Source organism: Pteropus vampyrus, unplaced genomic scaffold, assembly GCF_000151845.1.
Source record: "Pteropus vampyrus isolate Shadow unplaced genomic scaffold, Pvam_2.0 Scaffold152, whole genome shotgun sequence".
NCBI lineage: Eukaryota > Metazoa > Chordata > Mammalia > Chiroptera > Pteropodidae > Pteropus > Pteropus vampyrus.
Window position 1 is genome coordinate 137,310 of NW_011888933.1, and position 25,125 is coordinate 162,434.

The 25,125-nt window shown below is 37.2% G+C and overlaps 1 protein-coding gene across 2 annotated transcripts in view; it reads right to left on the reverse strand.

Annotated features, from left to right (window-relative positions):
• Positions 1-25,125, reverse strand: part of UNC80 (unc-80 homolog, NALCN channel complex subunit) — a 188,215-nt gene that overhangs the window by 3,465 nt on the left and 159,625 nt on the right. Inside the window, exons 51-60 of one of the 2 annotated variants that reach the window (XM_011369628.1) lie at positions 22,689-22,889; positions 20,397-20,520; positions 19,325-19,450; positions 17,965-18,088; positions 17,031-17,237; positions 14,155-14,339; positions 13,400-13,565; positions 11,876-12,055; positions 8,387-8,525; positions 5,901-5,957 (exon numbers count right to left, since the gene is read on the reverse strand). In XM_011369628.1, coding sequence (XP_011367930.1) covers positions 5,901-5,957; positions 8,387-8,525; positions 11,876-12,055; positions 13,400-13,565; positions 14,155-14,339; positions 17,031-17,237; positions 17,965-18,088; positions 19,325-19,450; positions 20,397-20,520; positions 22,689-22,889 — 1,509 coding nt within the window. The remainder of the gene's footprint in view (positions 1-5,900; positions 5,958-8,386; positions 8,526-11,875; positions 12,056-13,399; positions 13,566-14,154; positions 14,340-17,030; positions 17,238-17,964; positions 18,089-19,324; positions 19,451-20,396; positions 20,521-22,688; positions 22,890-25,125) is intronic. The other variant, XM_011369629.1, reaches the window with a different exon arrangement.

Below are 25,125 nucleotides of genomic sequence, written 5' to 3' on the forward strand. Positions count from 1 at the left end.
TCAAGTAGCTGCACTCAAACACATTGTGCGATTTATAGAAGCAACAACCTGCTCCCCCCAAATTTTACTGTGTATGTGTGTATTTTATATGCAAAAATGACTACTGGCAGTGGTCACTATTTTAGTGTTGGCTGAAGCTGAAAATACTGTCATGGGCCCATGATCCCTTTTCATTCTGCATGCATGTATACCAGGTGTTTATAATGGGATTGTGAGTGAAAAAAAAAGAGATGTATTTTGCCCCAGAGAACATTGTAATCCTGTAGATGATGCCAATGGGATTATTTGGGTAATGGGTGATTAATTTCTGCTTTGCCTTTGCAAAAGGAGAGTCATGTATAAATAGTTTTTAGAGAAAAATATTCCACAGAGGAATCCAGAGTCAGCAACTGTCCAGAAAAAAAGAGAGAAAGACTATATTCATTCATTTTCATTAAAAAAAAAAATGAGCTATCTAATATCTGGCTGCAGTTGTATGGAGAGAAATTGGTTGCAAGATAGACAATCAGATGTTGTGTAAACAACTGGCTATCATCACATGGTTGACACAGGCACATCTGTCATTTTTTAAAAGTCTTATATTTCTACTAGAAGAGAGTCAATGATTCCCAAATGGAGTTTATCAAAGTTTTTATGAAATAAGGATGTATTTATATCATAATTATACCATTTGGGATACATAATACAAAATTCTATAAAAAATCCCCCAAACGGATGTTTTTAAAACTTTCTTGTTCTCCTAAATATCAAGTTCAAAAGATCTATGTACATTATTTCTATACATATATGACCTTGTACCATATATGACCTTTCTATGAAAACAGAAAATTACCCCAAAGGAACAAAGAAATAATTCTGATAAGCAATCCAGACTATATTGCTGGCATGTTTGAAATGACATCTCCTTATTAATTATACATTTTTAACATGTGTCTTAAATTAAAAAGAATATTCAATTACCATATGCACAAAAGTAGAAACAAGTTTCTCCCAAATACCAAGCAAAGCTTTTATTGGAATGGATTTTTCATTGACATCTAAATGTTACCTCAGTTCCCTTGGCTGTAAAGGGAGATGAATACTTACCACCTACCTCCCATTAAAAAAGAGAAAAGAAGTTAGTTGATGTAAAATGGATTGACCATGAAAAATAATGTATATAGCATGCTTCCTTGTTTTATATTTGATATTTGTAATGAGTTTATTGCTTTTAGAACACTAAAAGGAAGTGGGTAATACAATGTTCTGAAAATAATTGAGCAGAGAAAATGAAATCGAGGCAGTCCACTGGTCTCCTTTTATTCAGTAAGCCGAGATTGTAAGAAAAAAAAAATCGTGCAAGAAAAGAAATGCATGTTACTCGGGGAGTGTTAAATGTCAAAATATAATGGTAATTTCATGATGATTATTCCAAGGAAGGATCATAAGCATCAAAATTTTCTCTATGGATAGAGAGGCTTAGTTCTAAGAAATATATCAGGTGTATAGCTTTAGTAATAGTTATTAGCTGTTCCATGTAAATGATATAGCATTTAATCAATGGAATGCACACATCAAAGATGAAATTATAGAACATGTCCTTAGAGATATCTCCCAGCTAAATTCTCTCTAAAAATGTGATGCTAACATGTTTATATTTGGAACATCAAAGTCTGGCTTAATTGTGTGTGGTCAGGACACAATAATAAACAGCCAGAGAAATTAATAATGGAAGTTATTTACACAGGATGCATTTCTTTTTCTCAGGCCTATAGCAAATTTGAGTGTCACATATAAAAAGTAGTTTTGATTTAGCTTCTCTCTAAATCACGTAATATTTTGATCGTCTGTAAGATCTGTGATGTGTGACCAAAAATGTGCAATACTAAAACCAACTAGGAGAAGACTAAGGAGTCAGCCCTAAGCACCTCAATAGGACACTGGTCTCCTGAAATCTTTAATCTTGGGAATGAGAAGTGACTAATTTCTATCAGTTTGACAAATAAAAGGGCAAAACAAGAAGGATAAAAATAAATAAAACTTTCTAAAGTGAAGCTAAAATCATCCTTTGTGTTTTTGAGTCACTGAAAATCATTACAGTGGCAAACCATAACATGATCTGGATTGTAGAAAAGTAAATGCACTTGGGGCTTGGCAGAACTGGTGTGACTCAACTGTCTACAAAAAACAAAAACATCTTACTCGAAATGGAAGCGAGTCATTTATAAGCTAGGGATGTTTAGATAATATGAGAAACTCAGTTTTAGCACAAATTACCTCTTTTCCTTTGTTTCAACTTGATGGCCTGGATTGTAGCATATACATATGTATCTCCTAATAAAATGTATACCTAATGGTATTTGTTAAAATAAATAATAGGTGAACAAGGAGCCATTCAGTAATGCAATAAAAATTCATATCACTCATTTCAAATTATAAAAAAGTATATAGATTGAAATATATTTCACAAATAAAAAATTTAAGTAGGAGTACTGGGTGAGACTAGCACATAGAAAATAAATTAGTATTTCACTGCTTTTATATGCCTTTTAGTTTCCATTTTAATGTGGTTAAAAAAATTTAGAGAAATTTAGAGATATCACGAGACACTCAGCATAGGGATGCATAAAGCCAAAACCAAAGGAACCATAAAGCACCTGCAGAGAACAGGGAATTCAACAGTAGACAAAATCCTACTTTTCCCTTTCCCAGTAAAAGATTATCATTTAAAATTTATTTAGCTTCAACAACATCCAAGAAAACACATTTTAAATGCCACCGAATTTAGAGATAAGAAGCTGGAATCACATTTAAAAGGGGGAATAATCTGGATCCTAGATATCACATAAGAACTGATTTAGCAATGACTAAGTACATATTTGTGTATCACAACACACATTTTCTGAGCCATTAAATACACAAAAAGTTTGTTATAATATTTTTCTTTGTATTTTGAGAGTACTTGCCAAGTTTTTAAACTTTAAAAATGTGGATGATGATCATGAGATGGGTTCTCCTAAATAAGTTATTTTTATTTTGTCTCACCCAGACTATACATCCTGTTCAAATTTGAACCACATTCTTTTTATCCACTGTGATTAAAATTATCCTTATGGAATCAAATAGCATTGTAATCTCTCTCTCTCTCTCTCTTTTTTTTTTTTTTTTAATTAGAGTTGATTGTCAATTCCTGCCCTTCAAAATGTTCTGGCATGTCCAAACAAAATCTAATTCTCAAATATAAGCATCCAAGCTTGAGCAATTGAATAACCTTCTGGAAAACAAATATGGTCCATGGTGTGTGTATTTGGGGAGGGCATTGGGAAGAAACATCTCTAATGAGTTTCTATACCTCTTAGAGCAACACTCTTCACAGAAGATAATTCTTCCGTGGAACATTGTATCAATTTATTAATTTCTAAAAAACAAAAGTTTTCTCTGTGGCATAGTGTTTCTAACAGGTTGATATTTCTCATCATAAATCTTTAAAAGAAACCAGTTAGCACAGGTTAAAAAAAAATCCTAGAAGAAATTTTCGAAAGGTCTATAAAATTATCTTTTTCTCTCTATTCATTAGGTTATTCTAGTTACCTGGTCTTTTCCTCATTCAGCCTCTAGACCAACTTGACCATTTTGCCTAAAGTAAGTGGTCTTTCAAAAGCAAATCCCTAGAAAGTTTACCAAAATATTGGGGCTGGAGGAAAGGAGCTGGATTTATCACTTTCCTTTAGGCATCCTTCCTGATATTTAAATTTGGCACCAGATTTTCCTTAGAACTACTTTAGGTATATTTTAGGTCCTGAGTGATCAGGTGTGTGCTAAATGTGATTTACATTAATGCCTTACTGCTTCTTTAGGATTTTAAGAGTCTGTAGCATAAAGACATTTCATGCCAATAATAAAAAAGCCCGAAAACCAACAATTACAAGTATAAATCCTATTTTTTAAACCCACCTCTTAGTAAATGCCAAAAGTTCCTCTCCTCCAAAGAGAACGTGGTGACATGATGGAGTTCAAGAGGTACGATTTGCAGTATAGCAAAGGTGGATGTGCTACTGGCTGATGGAATGCCTCTGCTTTAATAGATTTAGAATCTAAAGTGAATGCCTCATCTTCCAGTCTCTTAGTGACTATGGCTGAATCTGGATGACTGGGAAACACCCAGAACTAAAACACAATGGTCACAGGGACAGCAGATCAACAACAGTTGATCTAAAACAGTTATCAGAGTCCTGATGTGACTGACTAAATTCAGTTGTAGATAAAATCTATAGCTTTGGCTCTGAACCAGTCTCACAGCAGAACTTTGGGCTTATTCCCATTGACACTCAACCCAAGGCAGATTAGATTGGTTTAGAGAATTCCAAATCAGTCATTTGAACCCTGAGCCTGCCAGAGAGGGCCAAATCCTTTGGAGAGTTTATAAAAATCCACCCAAACTCATACCTTCTCTCACCAACCCTAGGCTATTTACTCAGCAAGAGTAGAATTTGGGCTCATTAGAAAAGCCTTGGGACAAAGTTGGCCAAATGAAAGGCTGATTTAACACTTTCTCCTCTCAGGAGGCCACAGAAATTATCTTCTATCAAGGTTCTCTTGTCTCACATGCAATAGTAAGCATTTAACAAATGCGTTCTTTGAAAGTAGTGGTCACGGTCCTAGACTTGGTTCCAATCTCTTCAAAAGCTGTGAACAATGGAGGGAAACCAGCTTGAGAACTGTTTTGTTTTCCCCCATCCCTAAAACCCTTGATTATGGAATTAAGTCTGCACTCTGCGGCACTTCCACATTCACCACCAGTAAGAGACTGATCTGTTGGGGTAAGGGCTCGCAAACACAAATGAATGTCATGACTTATGGGTCCAGTAAAAAAAGAAAGAAAAAGATACACCTGATGACAGACGAAATTTCCCATTTTCAATTACAGAAGAAAATGCGAAATCTGAACAAGATGCAAAGAAAACAAAGGACAACCTATCACAGGAACGGCCTCTCAACATTTCCTCATCTTTGTGATAAAGCAATAAACACAGGTATATCGTACTCACTATGTAATGTAAACCTGAAAGGGAATGTTTTCTCTTGAGATGGAACAAAGGCACTCTTAGAATGAACACAAAGCATTACCCCTAATGAGGATTAGTTGAGAGGTGCGAATCAACAGCACAAGATTAGGAATGTTTGACGTGGTTTATCTGAGTGTTAAAGGTGCAGTCCCCCTTTTGGAAACTTTAAGCCAGTAGCCAGGACACTATATTGTTCACATTATAAGACTTCTCTTACTTACCAAGAAATGTTTGTGTCTGCTATTTCATGGCAAGTTTTGGAGTCATCTTTGTGCTGGGACAGATATCCTTCATATAAATGTTGTTTGAACAAGCTACTATAATAGCCTGCCACATAGCATGCATTAAAGAGAGGGAAATATATAACTTGTATTGACATTGCTACTCTTATTACAGCATCATTGTCTTCTTACCTACCACCCACGGTATCAGCTAAAAGACCTGTCTCAAATTAATAAGGGGCTTCCAGATGATGGGGAGTCAAATTAACAGGCTTCCAAGCAATAGTTCTTAAGGAATAACAGTGTGGGAGGGAATGATTAGATGGGATAAATTTAACATTTGGCACATCAAACGTTTCAGACACCCATAGGACAAGCCCCTAAAAGAACTCCACAGAATTTTTTTTTTTTTTTTTTTAGTAGGCCTTTTAGGCCATTTGTGATTGAGCTCTGAAGCTGAAAATGAAGGAGGCTACACCTTTGACTTCCAGGCTTGTGTGTTCATGAGCAACAAAGGGCAAGGCATGGAAATAGATATCTAGACGGGGCGAGAGGAGACAGAGAGACAGAGGAGACAGGGAACAGCTAGTTTCCCAGCACAGACACCAATAGACAGGTAGCATTGACACTGTACCTAGAGAGGCTGCCCTCAGCGGCCAGGCCCTGGGAGTCATCGAGGACATTAGGTTCACTGCAGGAGGGGTAGGGAGATGAAGCATTTAGGGAAAGAAAATGCAAACAAATAAAAGAAAAGGAAAAAAGGCATGCAGTTTTCTGCTTCCGAGAACCAAAAATAAATAAATTTAACAGAACGAGGAAGGAAAAGGAGACAGTCAACCATTTCACCTTGTGCTGGGTTTGTCAAGACATAAGACTCAAGGCAATGGGGGAGGAGGGGCTTTGGATGAATACGACTCTCAGAGGAGTGATCTATTTATCGGTCAAGAGTTGGGAATTAAAACGAGCTCCAAATGGACACATGAGCTCTGAAACGTGTTGCAGAATGAAACTGTACAAGATGAAACTATCATTCCTTTGGCAAACATTTGGCTGGGTGGTTATTTTTAACCTGTCTTATGTACATGATGTTTCATTGACCAGGATCCTGCTCCTGTCTTGTGAGTTGTGACATTATCACCCAGAAATCACTTACCAGGAACTGCCATAACCAAACTCTTGGACTGATGTCATTAAGAAAAGCAAAGAAAGAACCCAACTTTTCCTGCTAATTTTGCAATGAAAATGCAAGTAAACAAATGGAAGGAAGATAACCCTGGAAAATCCACACAGAACTCACATTTACCTCCTTACTCCATCCTCTATTGACTGAATTGTAAATGCCAAAAGAAGAAACCTGTTAGGTTGGTGAGAGAATAATTAAATAGTTTATCGATTTATTTGGATGCAGCTGATTTGGGGATTTGTGAACAGAAACTGTGTCATACTTTAGCTCTCTTTCCTTCAGTGTCTAGCATTGAGCTAAGCACCCATGAAGCACTCAGTAAATACTTGTTAAACTAGATGGACTTAAACCACTTAAGAAACTGAGTGCCTGACCCCGAAGAATCATTTCACTAACTATACACTGTAAAAATAGCCTCTGTTCCCTAAAAGAGACTCCTTTTCTCTAATGCACATAGACATTACTTTTACTAGTCTTCTGAAGTATGACTCGAGCCCAAAGGGTTTAATTATATTATTTTTCTGAATTCCTAGTATATCTATACTAGAATGAATTTTCTCTCTGGAAATGAGTTAGCCCCTTAATGGATATGTACAAAGGGAATTGATGGCCTGGTTCCTTCAGGTAAATAACAACAATAACAACAACAACAAAACCCTAATCTAAATTCCTACAATTCCTTAATTTAAATGAAACTTTTGAATAAATTGCTAGATGGTTTTATTTTATTCTTGATGGAATCTTGCACATTGCTAACAATTAAAAATAGTTTCCTTGTATGACTTTATATCTTGTTTTGGGATATTTTATAGTTTGGTTCTGATTTTTTTCACACATTTTATTTATAAGACTTCCTTACCAAATTACCAAATCATGGGTAAAAAAATCTCTTACAATAATAATAATGCTTATATATTAGCAATTTTTGTAATAATTAAATAGTATATAGAATATTGCTTTCTTTATAAGTATACAATTTATTTATTAATCATCTTTTAACATTTTCCTCTATTTTAAAAATGTTCTTCAAAGTTAAGCTTTATTTCACAAATTTTATTTCATCCGTATAGTTTATGAACTATTCGCTAAAAGATTTGGGTACAGGGTAATTATTTCTGCATATTAACAGATTTTATCTAAACATTAGAATATGCCCTGATTTTTATTATTTTTCATGTATGAATTATACCACATTGAATGTATAGGTATTAAAAATAAACAACAAACTAGAAAAAAACAGATTAGGCTAATTCTTTGAAATAATTCAGTTCCTCAAGTAAAACTATCATTGGCTCTGAAATAGATAATGTTTTAACTCTTACATCAGATATATAATCTTAGGGAGCAAAGAACACTGAAAAAAATGTTTTAAAGAATTTAGTCATGGAATCACAGAACTATAGAGAATTTACCTTAACAATGGTTATAGCCACCTCTTCATTTCACAGAGGAGAAAACTATGGGCTTTTCTTAAATGACCTACCCAAAGTTACACATAGTGGCACAAGTCCTTTTCTGCTTGTTTAATAAGCATCACTACCTCCACATAAATACTGATGATATAACAAAAGTCTAAACGTCACCAAATAGATCAAGGTAGTCCTAAATACTTGCCAGTTTTCATTATTAATTTAGCTAATGATACATCTGAAATACAAGAATGTCATTTGAAAGAAGACCATTTATCTATTTGTGGAAAATTTTTAAGGAGAAATAATGATTGGATCAGAAATCGAAATCCCTTTTCCTGACCTGGCTTGGAAAACTCTCTGCAAATTGTTACCTGCACAACCCTAGTTGAAAAGTCCTTTGTTGAATAGTCTATTTTAAAACACTGATTGTTTGCTTCTCTTCAGCCATTTTATAATAGTGAGTGAATTTTCATAATGTCTACCTTTCCCCTAAATGGAGAGTATAAGATATCCATGGCTCTTTACCTTTGGCTGGGTAACAGGCCCACCTCAGCCTGAGGTGCAGACATACTAGAGACGTGGCTGGAGAACCTCCTCCTTCCAATGGCACTCAGGAGGTAAGCTTCTTGTTCACTTACCACACTGGGCATGCTTACAGAGTCATCTGAAAGGGGCAAAAGAATGGAGTGTTACCACACTATAACACTGATCGGAAAACCCAAACCAAATTTGTAGCTGGGTTCCATGCTTGGCTTGAATACAACATTAGGGCAATCTCTAAAGCAAAATTACCATTTGTCCTTTTGCACAGATAGAAAACTAAGACCTTCGGGGTCTTAAGAAACATCTTCCCTATTTGTATGAAAACTGAGATTTTACAGCTTAGCCTCTACAGTTACTGAACATTGTCACCTTGAGAATGTAAATAGAACTGCAAATTAAAGTGACTGCTTATTTCACTTGCAAAAAAACCTTCATGTATGTATCTCTATCTTGAAAAAAAAAAGACTTTGGGTGTCTTAATTTTAATCTGTATAAAGGAATGAATAATAATTCTTCATGTCTACTTATTGCCCACTCTTGAACAGCCTTCATGAAATACGTGTAAACTTCCTGTTCACTTTTACAATTAGATTATTTGCGAAAGTCAAGGGGCACCTGCGAATTAAAGATTTCAGAAAAGCTGGACTATAATTTCATATCAAGTATATGTCTTTGATATTCAAATAGTACGTTCAGTACATTTAACAGTTTTTAGACTGCTGAGGGAAAGACTATGCCAGATTTCTTTTGGAAAAATATTAAAAACCTATAATGTCCAGAAATAAATGCTTATTTTAGCTTAACTTTAAAATTTTAAGCATGTGGTGGTGTATTCTCCATAGATACAGAAATTAACGTACTCAGATCCAAATGAGAGTTAACTTGAGGACAGTATTTGTGACTAGGTGACCTCATTCTAAGTGAATTATACAGTAAATACAGTAATCAAAATGTTTTTGATTAACATAGGGTTTTAGTAAACTTTTGCTACTATTTAAGGTTCTCTGACATCATTTATTTAAAATACCCAAGTGATCATATTTGCAATGAAACTTTATTTCAAACCAAAAAGGTAACTATGAAAAGTGCTAGAAATTTTAATTTGCTATATAATGACTGACTTGAAGTTGATTCTTGTTATAGAATGGTATATCTTTTTTCATGTATGTTCACAGAGAAGCAAAAAAGCAAATGTGCCTTAAAAATCATGAAAAACATGGTAGGGTAGATTAAACTTTTTTCCCAGATTCCATTGATTCCCTCCACCCCTTTATTCAAATTCATAAATCACTTCACACTTACTCCCTCAACATGCTTGGTGATTAATCATGTGCTGCCTTCCATTCACCCTTTGTGAAGTGTTCTGTGTAGAAAATGTCTGTCATCTCTTTCATAAGACTTCTAAGATCTTAGAGGGCAAAGAACATATCTTTCTCATATTTTCTTATTCTATGACTTGTTCCTGTTAGGTCTTTATCCAGGTTTGATGATTCAATGGGAAAATAGTTTAAGTCAAAGCAGTCGACCATCTTGCTTCATATACCATCTCATATAAATTAATACACACCCACATCACAAACATTTGTTAGCAACCCTGTTTTCACTGGGATGGTTGTGATATCTGAAAACATAAATTTTAGCAAAAAAATTGTATAATGGTCAGTGTATGAGTGTTGGCACTTGGTCAAAGAAATCTCTGTTTATGTCTTCTCTACATTTTTGTCTAGCTCCTTCCTCCTGGCTAGGCCATCTACTTATTCACAAGGTTACCTCAAAAATCTATTTAGCTCTACTAAAGGTAGGTTGTATCATTTCCCATCATCGAAAAAAAGAAAAGACTACTTCAAGCATTAAAGAAAAATTGATATTACTTTAAGTTCTGAACTATAACTAGACTTAATGAATATTTCAAACTGCTGATCCTTGTCGCTCTCATTTTTTTCCTTGATCAAAATAATTCAGACAAAGACAAATATGTGATTTCACTTATATGTGGAAAATCTGAAAAACAAATGAACAAAAAGGAAACAAATTCATAGATATAGAGAACATTTTGATGGTTGCCAGATGGGAGGGCATTAGTGGGAATGGGTGACAAAGGGGAAGGGACTGAGATGTACAAAGGGCCAGTTATCACAACAGTCACAGAGATGTCAAGTACAGCGTAAGAAATATAATCAATAATATTGTAATAACTATGTATGGTGTCAGATGGGTACTCAACTTATCAGGGTGATCACTTTGTAAGTTATATAAATGTCTAATCACTATATTGTACACCTGAAACTAATATAACATTGTATGTTAACTGTAATTGAAAAAAATAAAAAAATATATTTTTCAAAATTTTCCTAATTACAATTTTAGGAGTATTTCCATGAGCAATGACTAGGGTGATTTAGAAACAAGTATGTCTATTGGTTGGGTGCAGGATAATATGATTATCACTTTGTTATCTGATTGACCCTAAAACTAAATGTGGAAACAATACTGGTAAGTGTTTTGACAAAGCGTTTTTTTTCTTTTCCTCTCCTACACATCCAACTGTAGTAGGGTATTAAATACTTTCATTCATCTTAGTTCATTAAAATTCTAACCTCAATTCTCATTTCCTCTACTTAATTTAGTTCAGAATGGGACTTTTTGTTGTTGTTTGGTATGGAGGGGCTCTCAGTGAAGATCTAGATTTTGTTTTCATTCTTAAGGCATTGATAGCACACTTTGTTATAAATGTTATATCAGAGTGTCTTTCAAATACTTGGAAAATAATCAATGTAACTTTGAGAAACCATTAAATAACAGTGGTATTTAGTGGAACCTTTCACCTTTACTTTTTAAAATCTACTCCTATTAAGCTCTCTCATTTTATAACACCCAATCTGAAGCATATGCATTAGAAGCTCCTGGGCTGTCTCAGTCACTGGGGACACTCTTAACTCAAATTTTGATTGTATTCTCTCAAGATAGCCTGCTGGTTCATCTTCTAGATAGCATAGCTGATGTCTTTTCTGAGTTCTGAGCATAAGCATGCTCACTTTTTCTTGCCCAATGGGGTCATGTAAGTGCTAGTCAACCCTTTAAGCAAGATGGTTAGGAGAAAGGGGAATAAATGCTTCCCTTAGTTACTTAAGCACAATTTAAATGATAGTGGAAAAGGTTAAATATGTAAGCTCAAAGAAAACCTAGGGCTCACTAAAGATTTACTTTTAGCTTGAATTCCTTCCAAATGACCAAGGATATCAAGGGATTTATAGAAGAACAGGAAGAAGGAATCATGGAATCTATCACAATTCCATTTTAAATCCCCCCCCCTTTTTTTTTTTTGGTAAAAATGACCAGGGATCAGAACTGAAAAGGCTGGAAAGGCTTCTAGAAATCCTTCCTAAGCCCCATTTGTATGGCCAAGCTGTGTCACACATGACCCTCCCCTACCCCCCTTCCCCACCTTCCAGATTCTGTGGGGTGACCTACTTTCCTCATCTTCCTCATCAGTCCGACTCAGGGTGTCCTGTGAAGCCTGCTGGGAGGGCTCACTGTCCTGTTCCCAGACTGTGCCAGTGCCCGTGTTGGAGCGGGACATGGTGGCCAGGCTCAGGCGGTAAGCAGAGGTGGAGGTGCCCACGGTACTGATGGATGTCTTCCCTTGGTAGGCTAGGGGAGTTGAGAGACCAAAGGAAATCCATATGAGGATCTTGAAAGAAAACAAGTGTTTGCTCCTCCCTGACCACTTGTATTTTTAAAGAAAAGTCAGTTAAATGGTGTGTCCCAGAATGATCTTTAAGACAAAGTAGCAAATGTAAGTGAGAATGTTTAAAAAAAAATTGGCCATTGATATAAACTGAATAATTTCCTTGTGGGATGACGTCTCACAATGTAAGATGCTTTGACGTTGCTTCCTCTCTCATTGCTTTTTAATTTCATTTTCCGAGGCTGGTAGAATGCAAATTTATTTTGTCATGAATTGTAGCTTCCAACTTGGCAGATTTTACTGAGAAATATATATTACCTGACATAAGTATATAGAAGTAATAAATACATTGTCTGGTAGGAACCTCACAATCAAAATCAGAATACATAACCAAAACGGTGCTCTCATTCTCCCTTTCTGGAAATGCAATTTATAAAATACTTACTAGATTTTATGTCATATTATTTTCTTATAAAGTAGAATATTTGAATAGCTCTGTGGAAATTTCACCAAGATTGTACTTGTCAAATAGTTTGTCTTTAATACATTGCAAGCAGCAATAAAAGAAAGAAAAAAAACAGCCACACATTTACTTATGGGTAATGGCTGCCCTCTAATGGCAGATGATGATTTATTTTCCTTCCTCAGTAATTTGCTGTTAACATAATTGTAAAAAGTAAACAGTGCATTCCCAAAGAAAATCTTTTTAATAATGTAAAGAAAGTACTCCCAATCTGCCAGTTCTGATTCAATCCTTTCTCCCTCTAATCTGTGAAAAGTTAAAGGCTTTATAATAAAGACCTGATTTTAAGTCCTCTCACTGTAATGTGTATAAGTTACTTATCCTCTTTTGAGTCTGTTTCCTCGTTCTATAAGTGGACCTTCAGTTATGCACCTTGCAGGTATTTGTGTGGATTAAATGGAATAACAGCTATGAAATCATCTACCATATAGTAGGTGCTCAGTGGTGAGTGCAAGTCTCCCTTCTCCTTTTCAAAAAGGAAATAAAAGCGAGAATTTAAAATACTTTTTTTCCAGTTAAATATTCAAGAAACGGTTTAACTGCAGAAATGAAGATTGTAAAAAAAAAAAAAAAAAATTTAGAAAAGGAGTAAAATTAAACTCAGATGAGAGTCCCTTGATCTGTTTTGTCATCCACAATGATTGCCTGGTCAAATTTACCAGTGTACCGAAATGGCTAATCAGAACATGGCTTTAAAAAGTGGGGCTGACCTGGACAGAAGCATTCTCTGTGGATTGTGAATGCCATTAGTCAGACAAATTCGAAAAAGCCCATGCGAGCTCACCTGACCCACTGTGAACTGCTTCCTTCAGAATTTTCAATTCGCTGTTGAACTCAGCAATGAGGGAGCTCTTACACAGAGGGCGCGGGATGAAGCGCCGCTCCAGCTGGTCGGCGATGTGTTGCCGGGCAGAAAGCTCTTCGTGATTCTCTGCTGGTTGGGCCAGAAGCTGAAAGGAAGGTATAGATTCTCAGGTCCTCAATCCTCCCATCTGTAAAGCGGACTAATTATTGTCCTTATTTCCTAGTTGGTTGTGAAGATTATACCAGGTAACGCATATGAAGTTTTCAGAACAATGCTTTGCATTACTTCCCCAGGAAATCAGGGCATGAAAAGAATAAAAGGCGGATGAATACCGAGGGTCTCAGAGAAAAAAACATGCTTCAACATCCTGTCTTTTTCATGTTTATTTAAAATCAGATCTCAGTGATGCCACTGAAAAAAGAACATTCTCCAGATCATCCCATTGGGTCAATCATTTTTTTTTTTTTTTTTTTTTTTTTTGCGGGGGGAGAGGGAAGGGAGAGGGGTTAGTGTGGAGAAGGCAAAGTTCATAGACTGTGCAGGCACTTCTAACATGAAATTTTATTCTCTGGGATACATTTTTGAGCTGTTTCTTCATCAAGCATGGTGTTAACAGGTCCTACTAACGAGCCTTAGTACGTCCCATGAGAACTGCTGCCATAATCCTGCCTTAATCTGGGGAGCAGCAGCACGTTCATGGGGCTCATCACTCCTAGGAGAAGCAGACAGCATACCTTGCACTGGATGAAAGGGCGTAAGAGCACGAAGATGGGTATTCGGGTCCGCACAATGAAGTCAAGGAAGTCCCACAGGGCCAGGCCCCCCACCTTCCGCAGAGCCATTTCCTTCACCTGGAGGCTCAGCCAGTACCACTGGCTTCCAAGCTGCCTCTCAAAGCAGACGAGAATCACCTTCAGCGCTTCACACCAGGAAGAGACAAGAGTGAGCCTGCAGACTTGTGCTTGGGAAGAAACCTGCCCACGCCCAGCTGCCCACACCCACAGCCCTTTATGCATCAGAACATTTTCTAAATTTCTAAACTCTCCCCATTTCCAAAAACTTACATGTCCTCCTGAGCGAGAGTATTCTGACATCAAGAAAAAAAATTGTATGGTAAAACAAGTTTCAATTCTGATTAGGAGAACACAAATATCTTTCTTAGGGACATTAAACTGCTACTTTGGAAAATACAGAGCAAATCAGTTCTTAGATATATTTTGCTTTCCTCAAGTTTTATCATAGCGGCTTTATGGAAATACCAGTATATCGCTCACATCCTAACCTAAAACATGGGTTTTTAAAAATCTTGTTTTTCTTTTAAGCATAGAAATAAACTCGTGTTATTAAAAGTAAAATCGAACCAAGCAGATATGCACAGTTAAAACAAAAGTCCTTCTTCCCAGCTCCCTTTAGGACCCCACCCTAAACTGCTCCCCAAATGTAATCCCTTCCCTTCCATGCCCATAATGCATATCACGTCTATTGCTAAACCCTGTTACATTTCTTTTACAGTATATTTTGGCAGCCCTGTCACAATCTACGTGTTTTGTTGTTGCTGTTGTTGTTGTTTTCCAGGAAGCAGATTTCCCAGTGTGTCAGGGCAAACCTGAATATTGTAAAGATTGGTGGGAGCTTCCTCTGCCACCCCAGCTCTCCCCACAGAGTCTACCATGGGGCAGTCAAGGGAATCTGGGTCTTCTTGATCGTGTCTTGAGGCCCATCTCAGCAACTAAAAGACATGCGGAAATCCAACTCCCTAAACCCTTCAAGAGTCACACACTCCTTTACCCTCTATTTAGGGCATTTCCAGGGGGCAAACCATGCCATATAACGTAGAGATATTGTAAGATGCTTCTTTATTCATCTCCCTCCTCAAAATCTCACTTTTCACAGCAATCGCTTATCTCTATTTCTCTCCCTCAGTTAAAACAAATGAGCAAAAGGATCTCTTCTTTCTCTACCCTGATCCTGGTGATATTTCTACTGTTATGTGCTTGTTAGCCTTCTCCGAGTTTCTGCCCTCCCTCCATCAGCCAAACATACAAACAGGACAGCAAAGGGTTCAAGAGCAGAGACTCTGGGACTAGATGGCTTGGATTCGAAATTTGGCTCTGCCACTTATTAACTGTATGGCTTTAGGTAAGTTACCTTAGTCAAGTTAGGCTCTTCGCTCCTAAAATGAGAACATTTACTTCTTAGAGTTGTTATAAGGGTTCCATGCGATAATAATGTAAAGTATAGAAAACACTGCTTAGTGCACAGTAATGCTCAAAATAAATGTAAAAACAAATTTAGCATAGAGGTCCAGTAGCTTGGCTGAGTGACCGAAGGATCCACTTTCATTAGAAAGACAGAAAGTGGAGAGAAATGAAAATAGTTACGTGTCAAGTGTTTCCTCCCATCCTTGTCTTACACATGAAGCCCTCTTTCTCCATCGTCCTCTGTGCAATCCCAAACCTCATGCACGGCTTTGTCCCAGAGTCTAAATTTTATTTAAACCCTATATTCTCGTGCCTCTGATAACCAAGCCCCACGTGTGTAGGTCCTGTCTGTGCACATGTACCTTTTTTTTTTCTTTTTCATTCTCATTGTCAATCAAATCATGTTCAAATACATCCCTTTATAATGCAGTCCAAATACCTCACACACTCCAAACTCCAAGGACCTGTTTTTACCAGCGCGCATGTGTTCATCTGATACTCCCACCAAGATCTGTGCTAATGAATTGAAAAATGTCAAGCAAAATTTTCTCAGCTTCCTCCTTTTGAGATTTTCTGCTGCCATGCTCCTTATTCCAAATGCTGTGGCAAGAGTGGTCTTTCTCCGCCTGACTTAGTTCCGTCAGGGCCAAGGAGAGGCTTTCACGTGTTCCACGGGTCGGGGCCAAGTTAAAGGCAGGGATAGAGGAATGAGAAAATAGGAGTGGAAGGGGTAAGGGAACGGGCAAGGCTATGGGAGAACAAGTCGACTGGCCTTGCTAGAGTGAAGATCGAGATGGAAACTTAAGATGATATCGTAAGGGAAGAAAAATAGCTAGTAGAGGGCCTAATATACTAGAAGGCCACCATGTCTTGCTGCACAGGATGTGGACTGCCTAACTCTAGGGGTTCCATTCACATGGATGACAGACCAATGAGCCCCACTGAGTTTTGCAATGCAGTTTCCTTGTACATTAGACTGAATCCAGATCTGATAATAGCTACCGATAATCTCTTTAGTGATCTCATACTTAGTCAGCAAGGAGGAACTCTTACTGTAGATGCCTTCCTTATAAAAACATCCAAGTAATTTAGGCATCACAGTATGAATGTACTTTGTTTGGGGGCATATGTTTACTGAAAGAAACCAGACTCTTTTGCAAGAGTGATGCTTCTTACTTGCCCAAGTAGCTTCTTTAAATGCTTTCTTGACTGAGGTCTTTTAAAATATTTTTTGAGTCCAAGTAGAATATAACTAAATAAGTACATACGTATGTACATATATATATATATATACACACATATATACATATACATACATACATATACATATGCACATATACATAGGGAGAGAGAGAGGAAGAAGGGGAGAGGGGAGAGGGGAGAGGGAGAGGGAGAGAGAGAGTACTCACCCAAGTATGCTGCTTGGCTGGTGGACTCTGCCAGGCCTTCCCTACGCAAGTCTTTCCCTGCATCCCCTGGGGTGGAGCAGTGGGCAGGAGAGCTCTCTAACATAAAGTTCTTGCTCCTGGAGGTGCTGATGATCCTTGGAGGCAGAAGCACATTAATGACCGTCTGCAGCAGCAGTTGCACTTCAGGCTGCTCCAGCCAGGGGCTATCTGAGGGGCAGAGTTCCCAAGAGGGAAGTGGAAAGAAAAGCAAGTCACGAGGTAGACCTTTCACATCAGACACAGAAAAATTTAGCTCTCTTTCCGATTCCAAACCAGGACATCCAGGTATTTCTCCACCAAGTACAGCTTCTCCCACAGACAGTAACAGTATTCCTGTTACTGTTTTCTCCACAGTCTGCACCCAAGGGCTTGTGTTCTTGGCCAAGTCTCCCGCTTACCATTTCAATCTCCTTTCTTTTTTCTGCCCAAATACTCATAATGTACTGTCTTTACATTTGACATAAAATTTTCCTAAAAGAGAAATCCCCCAAAAAGGAAGAGTAATGAAAATACATTGGAATTTAATGGTAGTGGCAGGATTTATGCTAACCCCAGTGGCGGTAGGTTATAAAGTCCATTCACCTGTCAATTCACAACGAATTGTACTTCAGTCAATACCATTTGTAAATTGAACAACAGTCTCCTGAGTTTTGCTGTGCTGAAATGATTTTAAACAGAACGTATCTTCTACGAGGTGGAGCAGAGAAACTTTTGACTCAGGATAGCTAAACTGAAAAGAAAGAAAAAAAATATCTATTTCCTAAGGTAACCCTATTTAAACCACTCAGATCGACTTCAGTGATGGCCTTGTTGAGAAAAGGAAAGAGAAATAAACACCTGGCATTTAACGAAATACAACAACAATGATAAATTCCTTTAGTTAAATTAATCAGACCTTTGCTTCCAGATCCTACTGTGAGCACAAATGGGATGAGTAGATTTAAAAGCATCCCCTCCCTTCGCTCTTGATTGGTGAATGGGGAGATCACATGGCTTAAAGGGAAATCTTCTTTTAAAGCCTGTGCAGCAATAATAGAAAAAAAGATTAATCGATCCCCCACACTACTCAGGATGTTTGTTTTAACACAGCGTGACGGAGACGGTGATTCCCTGCTGGCTGCTCCTGTAAACTATGTCGTTCGATTGTCGTCTGTGCAGCATGCAAGATTCACTTAAAATTGATACTTTACCATTTGCTTGACATAATTGAGGGCTATATACCTAAAAAAACAGTAATGTTTTGAATATTAAATGAAAAATTACGGTCTGGTACCAAAACAACCACATTTCCCCATTCATTTTCTCCATGGGTTCACCAATAAATATTTTAGAGACAGAAGAAAAGGAAGAAAATGAGAACTTGCCATTTGTTCCATTTGGGAGTTATTTAAAAGTCCTCTGACCCCTACATACGGCCTTCTCCAAGCCAGAAAGCAAGAGTCAATACAGGAAGAAATGATCTCTGTACACAGGTTATTAAAATGCATCACTTTAGAGATGTCATTATCTCTCTTCTGCATGGTAGCCACAGTTCTTGCTTAATTTCGTTTCTATCACCTACCCATTCTTTGGATGATGGACCACCAAGCATGGTTGTCAGAAAATGGATGGGTCAGTTATCCATTTATATCGGTGTTATACTTCCCATTGGTCACAGAGCTTTCTGATGATTCACCACATGCTAAAATTAGGTGATACGCAGAAATAGGCAGGGGAATTGGCATTCTGTACTTTTTGCTATGGGAAGGATTATTTTAATTTTAAGAAATAAAATAACTGGGAGAATAAAAAAAAGCACCCACAATATTCAACCCACGATCATTAAAGAAAATTAAAATATTCAAAGTCTAGTAATAATATTTGAAAAGAATTTTATATTGCAATTCTTTCTGCAAATAATTTAAAACCAGACTTTGAATATTGCTGTCTCTTTTAATTAATGATTGTGAGCTGATTATCTGTGAACCGTTATTTTCCTAAGGTATCTGTACACATTTTAAATGACGGAAGTGATTTGCAAGGTTGTGGCAGGACTAAATGACTCTGCTGTTGTTGAGATCTCAAGAAGAATTACAGAAGCACAACTTAGGGCCAAGCTCAGGGCTGAAGCTCCAAACCTGTAAAAGTTTGGAGATGTTTACACTTTTGATTCACAGATTTTGCCCAGCCTTTGCAGAAAACAAAAAGAGAACACCGTGATCTGGTGCCTCAACCAGCAACTTAATGAGCGTGACAAACAGGTAAGGCAGTCACACCTGTATCTGCAATGCTACAAGCCGGACAACAGCTGTGCTGAAGGGCAGAGGTGGTGAGAGATAAGGGCTGAGATGAAGAAGGGGTAATCCATCAGCAACACTGGAAGGTCCTACCACTCCCATCACCTGAAATACAAACAGAGCACATGACCAGCCTTGACTATTGCAATTTCATGCAACCATAGTAAGGGAGTTTCATTTCATAATAATAGCAATAATAATATAATAATAATAATAATTTGAAGGTTGGGCATGTTACTTTCAATCTATTTTCATTGCCTTCTTCTGAAGGCATGTAATGTCTGGAGTCAGATCGAATATTACACTGGATTCAGCCAAGGTTTTGTAGAATGTCGTTTATAGCTAACTATGTAAATAATGAGAGATGAATCAGAAACTATTCTAATCAGGAGACCGGACATACTTACTCGTGGATTCAAAGAGATGCAGTCAACATTCTTTGATGGAGCAAATACAACAATGATGATGGCAACAGCTCTATTTGCGCTAGGCATTCCAGCTACAGATTTATTGCTCAACTAGTTAAGCAGCAGATCCTGTTCAATGAAATGCTCTAACATGGTTTCTACATCGTACAAAACCTTGTTGGGACCAGACTCTAGATATTACATATTATAAAAAGTTTTTTTTCTTCACATAAATCCTAGACTTGCCAACTCACAGTGTTATTTTGCATTAATAAAAAAAAAAAATCCTCTTTGCATTTTAAACTCCCCCGCCCCAGGCTACCTTAACTTCTAGCCAATTGTGTCATCTCCGCCACCCCACTCTCCAACTGGCAGCCCTCAACTCTCAGCGCAACTTGAGGTGAATTGTCAAAGTAGTGTGTGGGAAGCAGCACACCAAGATCCCATCTGCGTTGGGATGGGCCCCTGTATCTCCCCACACACCACCTTGAAATGTACCTCCCTATTTTCAGTGTCACCTGAGCCGTCTGTTTTCATAGGTAGGTAGGGGCACAAAGTGGTTGACCTGTAAATCTTCAATTCAGAGAAGTCAATAGCAGAGTTAAATTATGCAAATTTTATAAGATTGCCACTTGGCTACTCACCAGATTGACACAGACATTGATCAGTGACCTAAGGTGAGGCAGGAAGGATATGATTGGCTGCCTCTGAAGTGTCAAACAAACCCCTTCAATCAAATTGCTGGCAGGCTCCCACTCAACCTGTCGCCTGGAATACAATATAGGAGCCATTAGCAGCGTGGCTCCCTTCTGGAGAGTCTGAAACAAGTGAACGAGACAGTGATTCTGACGCCATCTAAGACAGGATGGGAGTCTCAGACAACAAAGTGCTTCACACGGGATGAAGTTTACCCATGTTGTTCCAAAAGTACAGAGCACACTGGGAAAGCAAGAAGATACTGAAAACGAGGCAGAGGCACTCCTACCCCACTCGACTAATGAGACAAAATCTATTGAAGAAAAAACAGAGATGAATGGGTTGCATTTTAAGTTCCCTGGTTTTAACTATGAAAGAGGATATAAGACTACCATTTTAGAAAACCCATCAAGTGGGTAATTACTCCCAACAGAATTAATCTCACCCCAGGCTGCATTTCTGAAATCTATTTTTCAGACTGCAGTTGATCTCATCAGCTTTTACACCAGACTACAACTAATTGGATTTGTATGACAACTCCTGCCAAAAATACCACTTTAGAATAAAATACTCTTAAAGTGTTCTTTCTTGGCCTCCTAAGAAATGATATTTTTTGGCTACTTTCTTTGGTACTGTAAAAGGTGGTATACATAACCAAATTAGATAAACATAGGATTTTCTGTAATAAAAGTCAGTCCAGCCTGCAATTGTCTTAGAACCGAAACTAACAGATTGGGCTTTACAGATAGCTACATTATTTCCAAATTTTACCCTGCAAACAATTTCTAAGCTTGTATTTGCTACCAGAATAAAATGTCGGCAGTGACAAAAGGGAAATGTTCATAAATGGGTATATATTGACATCCCTGATGTCTAAGTAACCCATAGGTCAGGTTTAGTCAACATTTCTCTTGTTAAATTGAGCTCACCCGAAGAAATTAAATCCAAGGTAATGCCAAATTCACAGCATGCAGCACAAGAAAATTGCCTACAACCTACTAAGTCTATGCATTAATCCACTTTCAGGAAGCATGAAATCTACTTTTAGGAAGCATGATATTCTTTATAACGGGCTTCATTATATGACAAATGAGTCAGCCTATGGAGATGTTTAACATCTTACAGATACGAAGTTATTTAAGAAAAATAATTTATTTAGACACACTCTTGGAAACATTATAAGACTTTGGCCATTTGCCAATAGGCGCAAATGTTCCATTGGGATCACTAAAGAACATAGGAGCGCTTTAAGTACGAGTATTTTCATGCCACTAAAAAAAAAAATAACCTTGAAATAATATATATGCATTCATCATTATAATATAAAAGAATATAGGAACAGACTCTCAATTATTAGAATGAAGTCTTTCAATTTCTTTTTTATAAATTCAGCAACTCCTGATGGCTGCATAAATGAAGAGCATAGGCTAAATTCTGGGAAAGTTCAGCCAAATTGAACACTAAGTGCTACAAATTCTTGGGACAAGAGTTACATTGATTTGGGGTTTAGTTAAAAGAATAGAAAATGCTCTCACTAACCCAAACTTGAAATTTCCAAGTTAGTGGGTTTATTAGCATCTATCTGTGGAACTCCACAAATGCTACACATGGCTACAAGTTTTCAAACTGGGCTCAGATGTCCAGGTGGACTGGTTCAGAGGCATCCGCTCATAGGAAGGCTACCAAACGGATATTTCAGGCCGCTGAATGGAGTTTAGGTGGTAAAAATGTTCATTTAGTACCACCCGAATGAGGTGAAAAGGTGAAAATTAAACATTTGTTATCAATCCTGGAAACTTTTAACTGCTGCTTAGCTGATTATTGAAAAATTGGCATTTCTTTAAACCGGTACCTAAAATACTACTGTTAAATACAGTATTTCTTGAATATCAAGTTAATTTTACTTCTTTTCTTAGTTGTTTTCTTCATAAGGCCTATCCTGCCTTACTTCAAAAGGAACTGAAGGATAGACATCAAATTCCATATGTGTCAGATAAGGAACATAATAGCTGAGAAATAGATTTTTCAAGATAAATATATATTTTTACAGAATATGTTATAGACTTTGCTACTTATGCACTCATATATTTGATTTGCTATCCACATGTATCAACAGAAAACTTTCAAGCAGCAGAAAACTTTCATTTAACTCTAGATTTATCCACCACCTTAAAAAAATGACAAACTCTAACTTAGAGGCTTGCGACACCAACAGGCTTGCAAAATGCAACCCTCCTCACCTCAGAGTAGGCATCTTATGAATTTTGTTGAACATTCTATCCAATCTCTTTAAAATGAGGATAAGGGCTGGCCTCACTGCTTCAGCTGTCCAGTCGGTAATAGGCAGCATCTCCATGATGTAGCGTCGAAGCCCACGGCTCTCCATTGTCTGTGTGTCGTACGGTGCCAGCTTCAGAAGCGAGTGTGCGATTTCTGCCAATCTAAGATTAGTTTTTGTTTGTTTTTAAGAATTAGCTTAGAAATCACAGTGAAAAATTCCCAACACAGCACCATGCTAATCACCCTCCTTCCGACACACCGACTCCCTGAACTAAGAACATTCTGGCACATTACTCATAATTTTTAAATAAACTTAAAAAAAAATCAAGATAAATTAAGGCCCATAAATTTCAATTGGTTGATATGTTTCTTGAGTCTTTTTAGTTTGTAGGTTCCCTCTCTTCTGTTTGTTTGTTTGTTTTTTTTTTGACATCTGTAATTTATTTGTTAAATAAATTAGCTATTTGTCCTGTAGCATTTCCTATACTCTGGATTTTTCTGATTAAATCTCCATAGTTTCATTTAATCTATTCCACTACCCCCATATTTAATTCAATTGGTAGTTAGATCAAGGGGCTAGATCAGATCAGGTTTTGATTTTCTGGCAAGTGTACTTCACAGATGATGTATACTTTAATCAGGAGGTACATGATTCCTAGTTGTCATTCTTTTTATGACATTGGCTGCCACTAGTGAACATTACACAGATGCATTAATTCATTAAAAGTAGTACAATGGTAATATTGTTTCATTCCTCTTCTCATGTATTAACTACAGCATTTTGATAAGGAGAAATTTCCTTTTGATTACTCCAAGAGAGACAGGATAAATGTTAGAAAGGATCTACAGTTTAAGAGCTCCCCAGGAGACTCTGACAGGCACTCTGGTTTAGGAATCACAGCCAAGGCATTGCATCTCTAACACTCAAATTGCTCTACAATTGCCCCATCTGTCTAGCACCACAGATGGAGAACTCACTACTTCACAAGGCACCTCATCCTATCTTTGGAGGTCCACACTGTAAGAAGCTCTCTTCATATTAGGTCCCCAAATTCCCTCATTTTCTTTCACCTACACTTAATCTGGGAGCATGGATTCAACCCATCTTTTCCATGGCAACCCTTCATTATCAAGAAATAGTTATTGTCTCTTCCTCCTTATTTATTTTCTGACTGAACATTCACACTATCCTTCTGGAAATTGTATGTGAATGTGCATATTTTAAAGAAAGCATTTAAAAAACAGCCTATTCATTCTCCTGTTTATCACTTTCTCACAAATGTGCCATGTAGAAAATAATTCTTTACTTTCTAGGTTGTGTGTGTGTGACAGATAAGTATATACCTATTTGCACATATTTCTTTTCCCTTATTATTTTATAGATGACATTGAGAGATTATTAATCATTTTGAGTTTGAAAATAATATTTAAGAGCTGAATTTGAGTCACTTTATGAGTTATTACCTGAATTCCCTAAACTCTGGTTGTGTTATAAAATAAATTTGCTTTGAGCATAAAACCAAAAATTTCCTTTAATACAGTCTTTGTTGTAGTATCACATGAATAACCTCTTGGTAAAACACATTCTTATAATCCTTTCTAATGAGAACACAAAACATATTCCCATTAAGAGGGGGAGGGAGAAATAAGGAGAGAGAGAGTTGGAGAGAAGTGGGGACAGGAAGAGAAGGAGAGGCAGAGAGAGAGTGGGGGGAGAGAGGGGAAATGGCGAAGAGAGGGAGAATATTTACACATCTTACTGTCCTGCTGTCCTGCTGCTTGGTAACTCTGGGTTGGGCAAATGAGGCAATAAATTCCCATAGGGCAGAGACTATCTAATCAGGAATATTTTCCTTGAGAGCCTTGCAGTCAACCATATATTTTGCAAATACAGTACAGATCACCTCACTACTGCTTCTTGGCTCTTTGGCTCTAATCAAACATTTCTTGAAAATATCTCTTCTACTTTTGATATCATCACATTCCTTTTTTAAAAATCAACCCTTTCTCTCCTTGAGTGATACTATTCATTCTTACGACTTTCAATACCACCTACATGCCCACAGTTCCAAAATTTATATGTTTAGCTCTGACTTCTACATACATCCAAATGGATATTTAATTTATAAAAGTAAGCCTTAATTATATCCATGATTGGTGTAAGGTCAAAACATATGGATCTGCCCCTATTCAGAAAAACAGAATATCTGTTTGGCCAGAGATCATGGCAGGTTTATTTTTATCAAAAGCTTATTATGAGAAATTGCATTAATAAACGACATTTAGTCTAACTATCCCTGGCAGTAAAAATTCTGCCTACCCTCTGATAGCTCCGGGCTGTCAAATAACTGTGCTCTTGAATGACATTATCCTGGCTCCAGACAGGTTGCTCTTGGC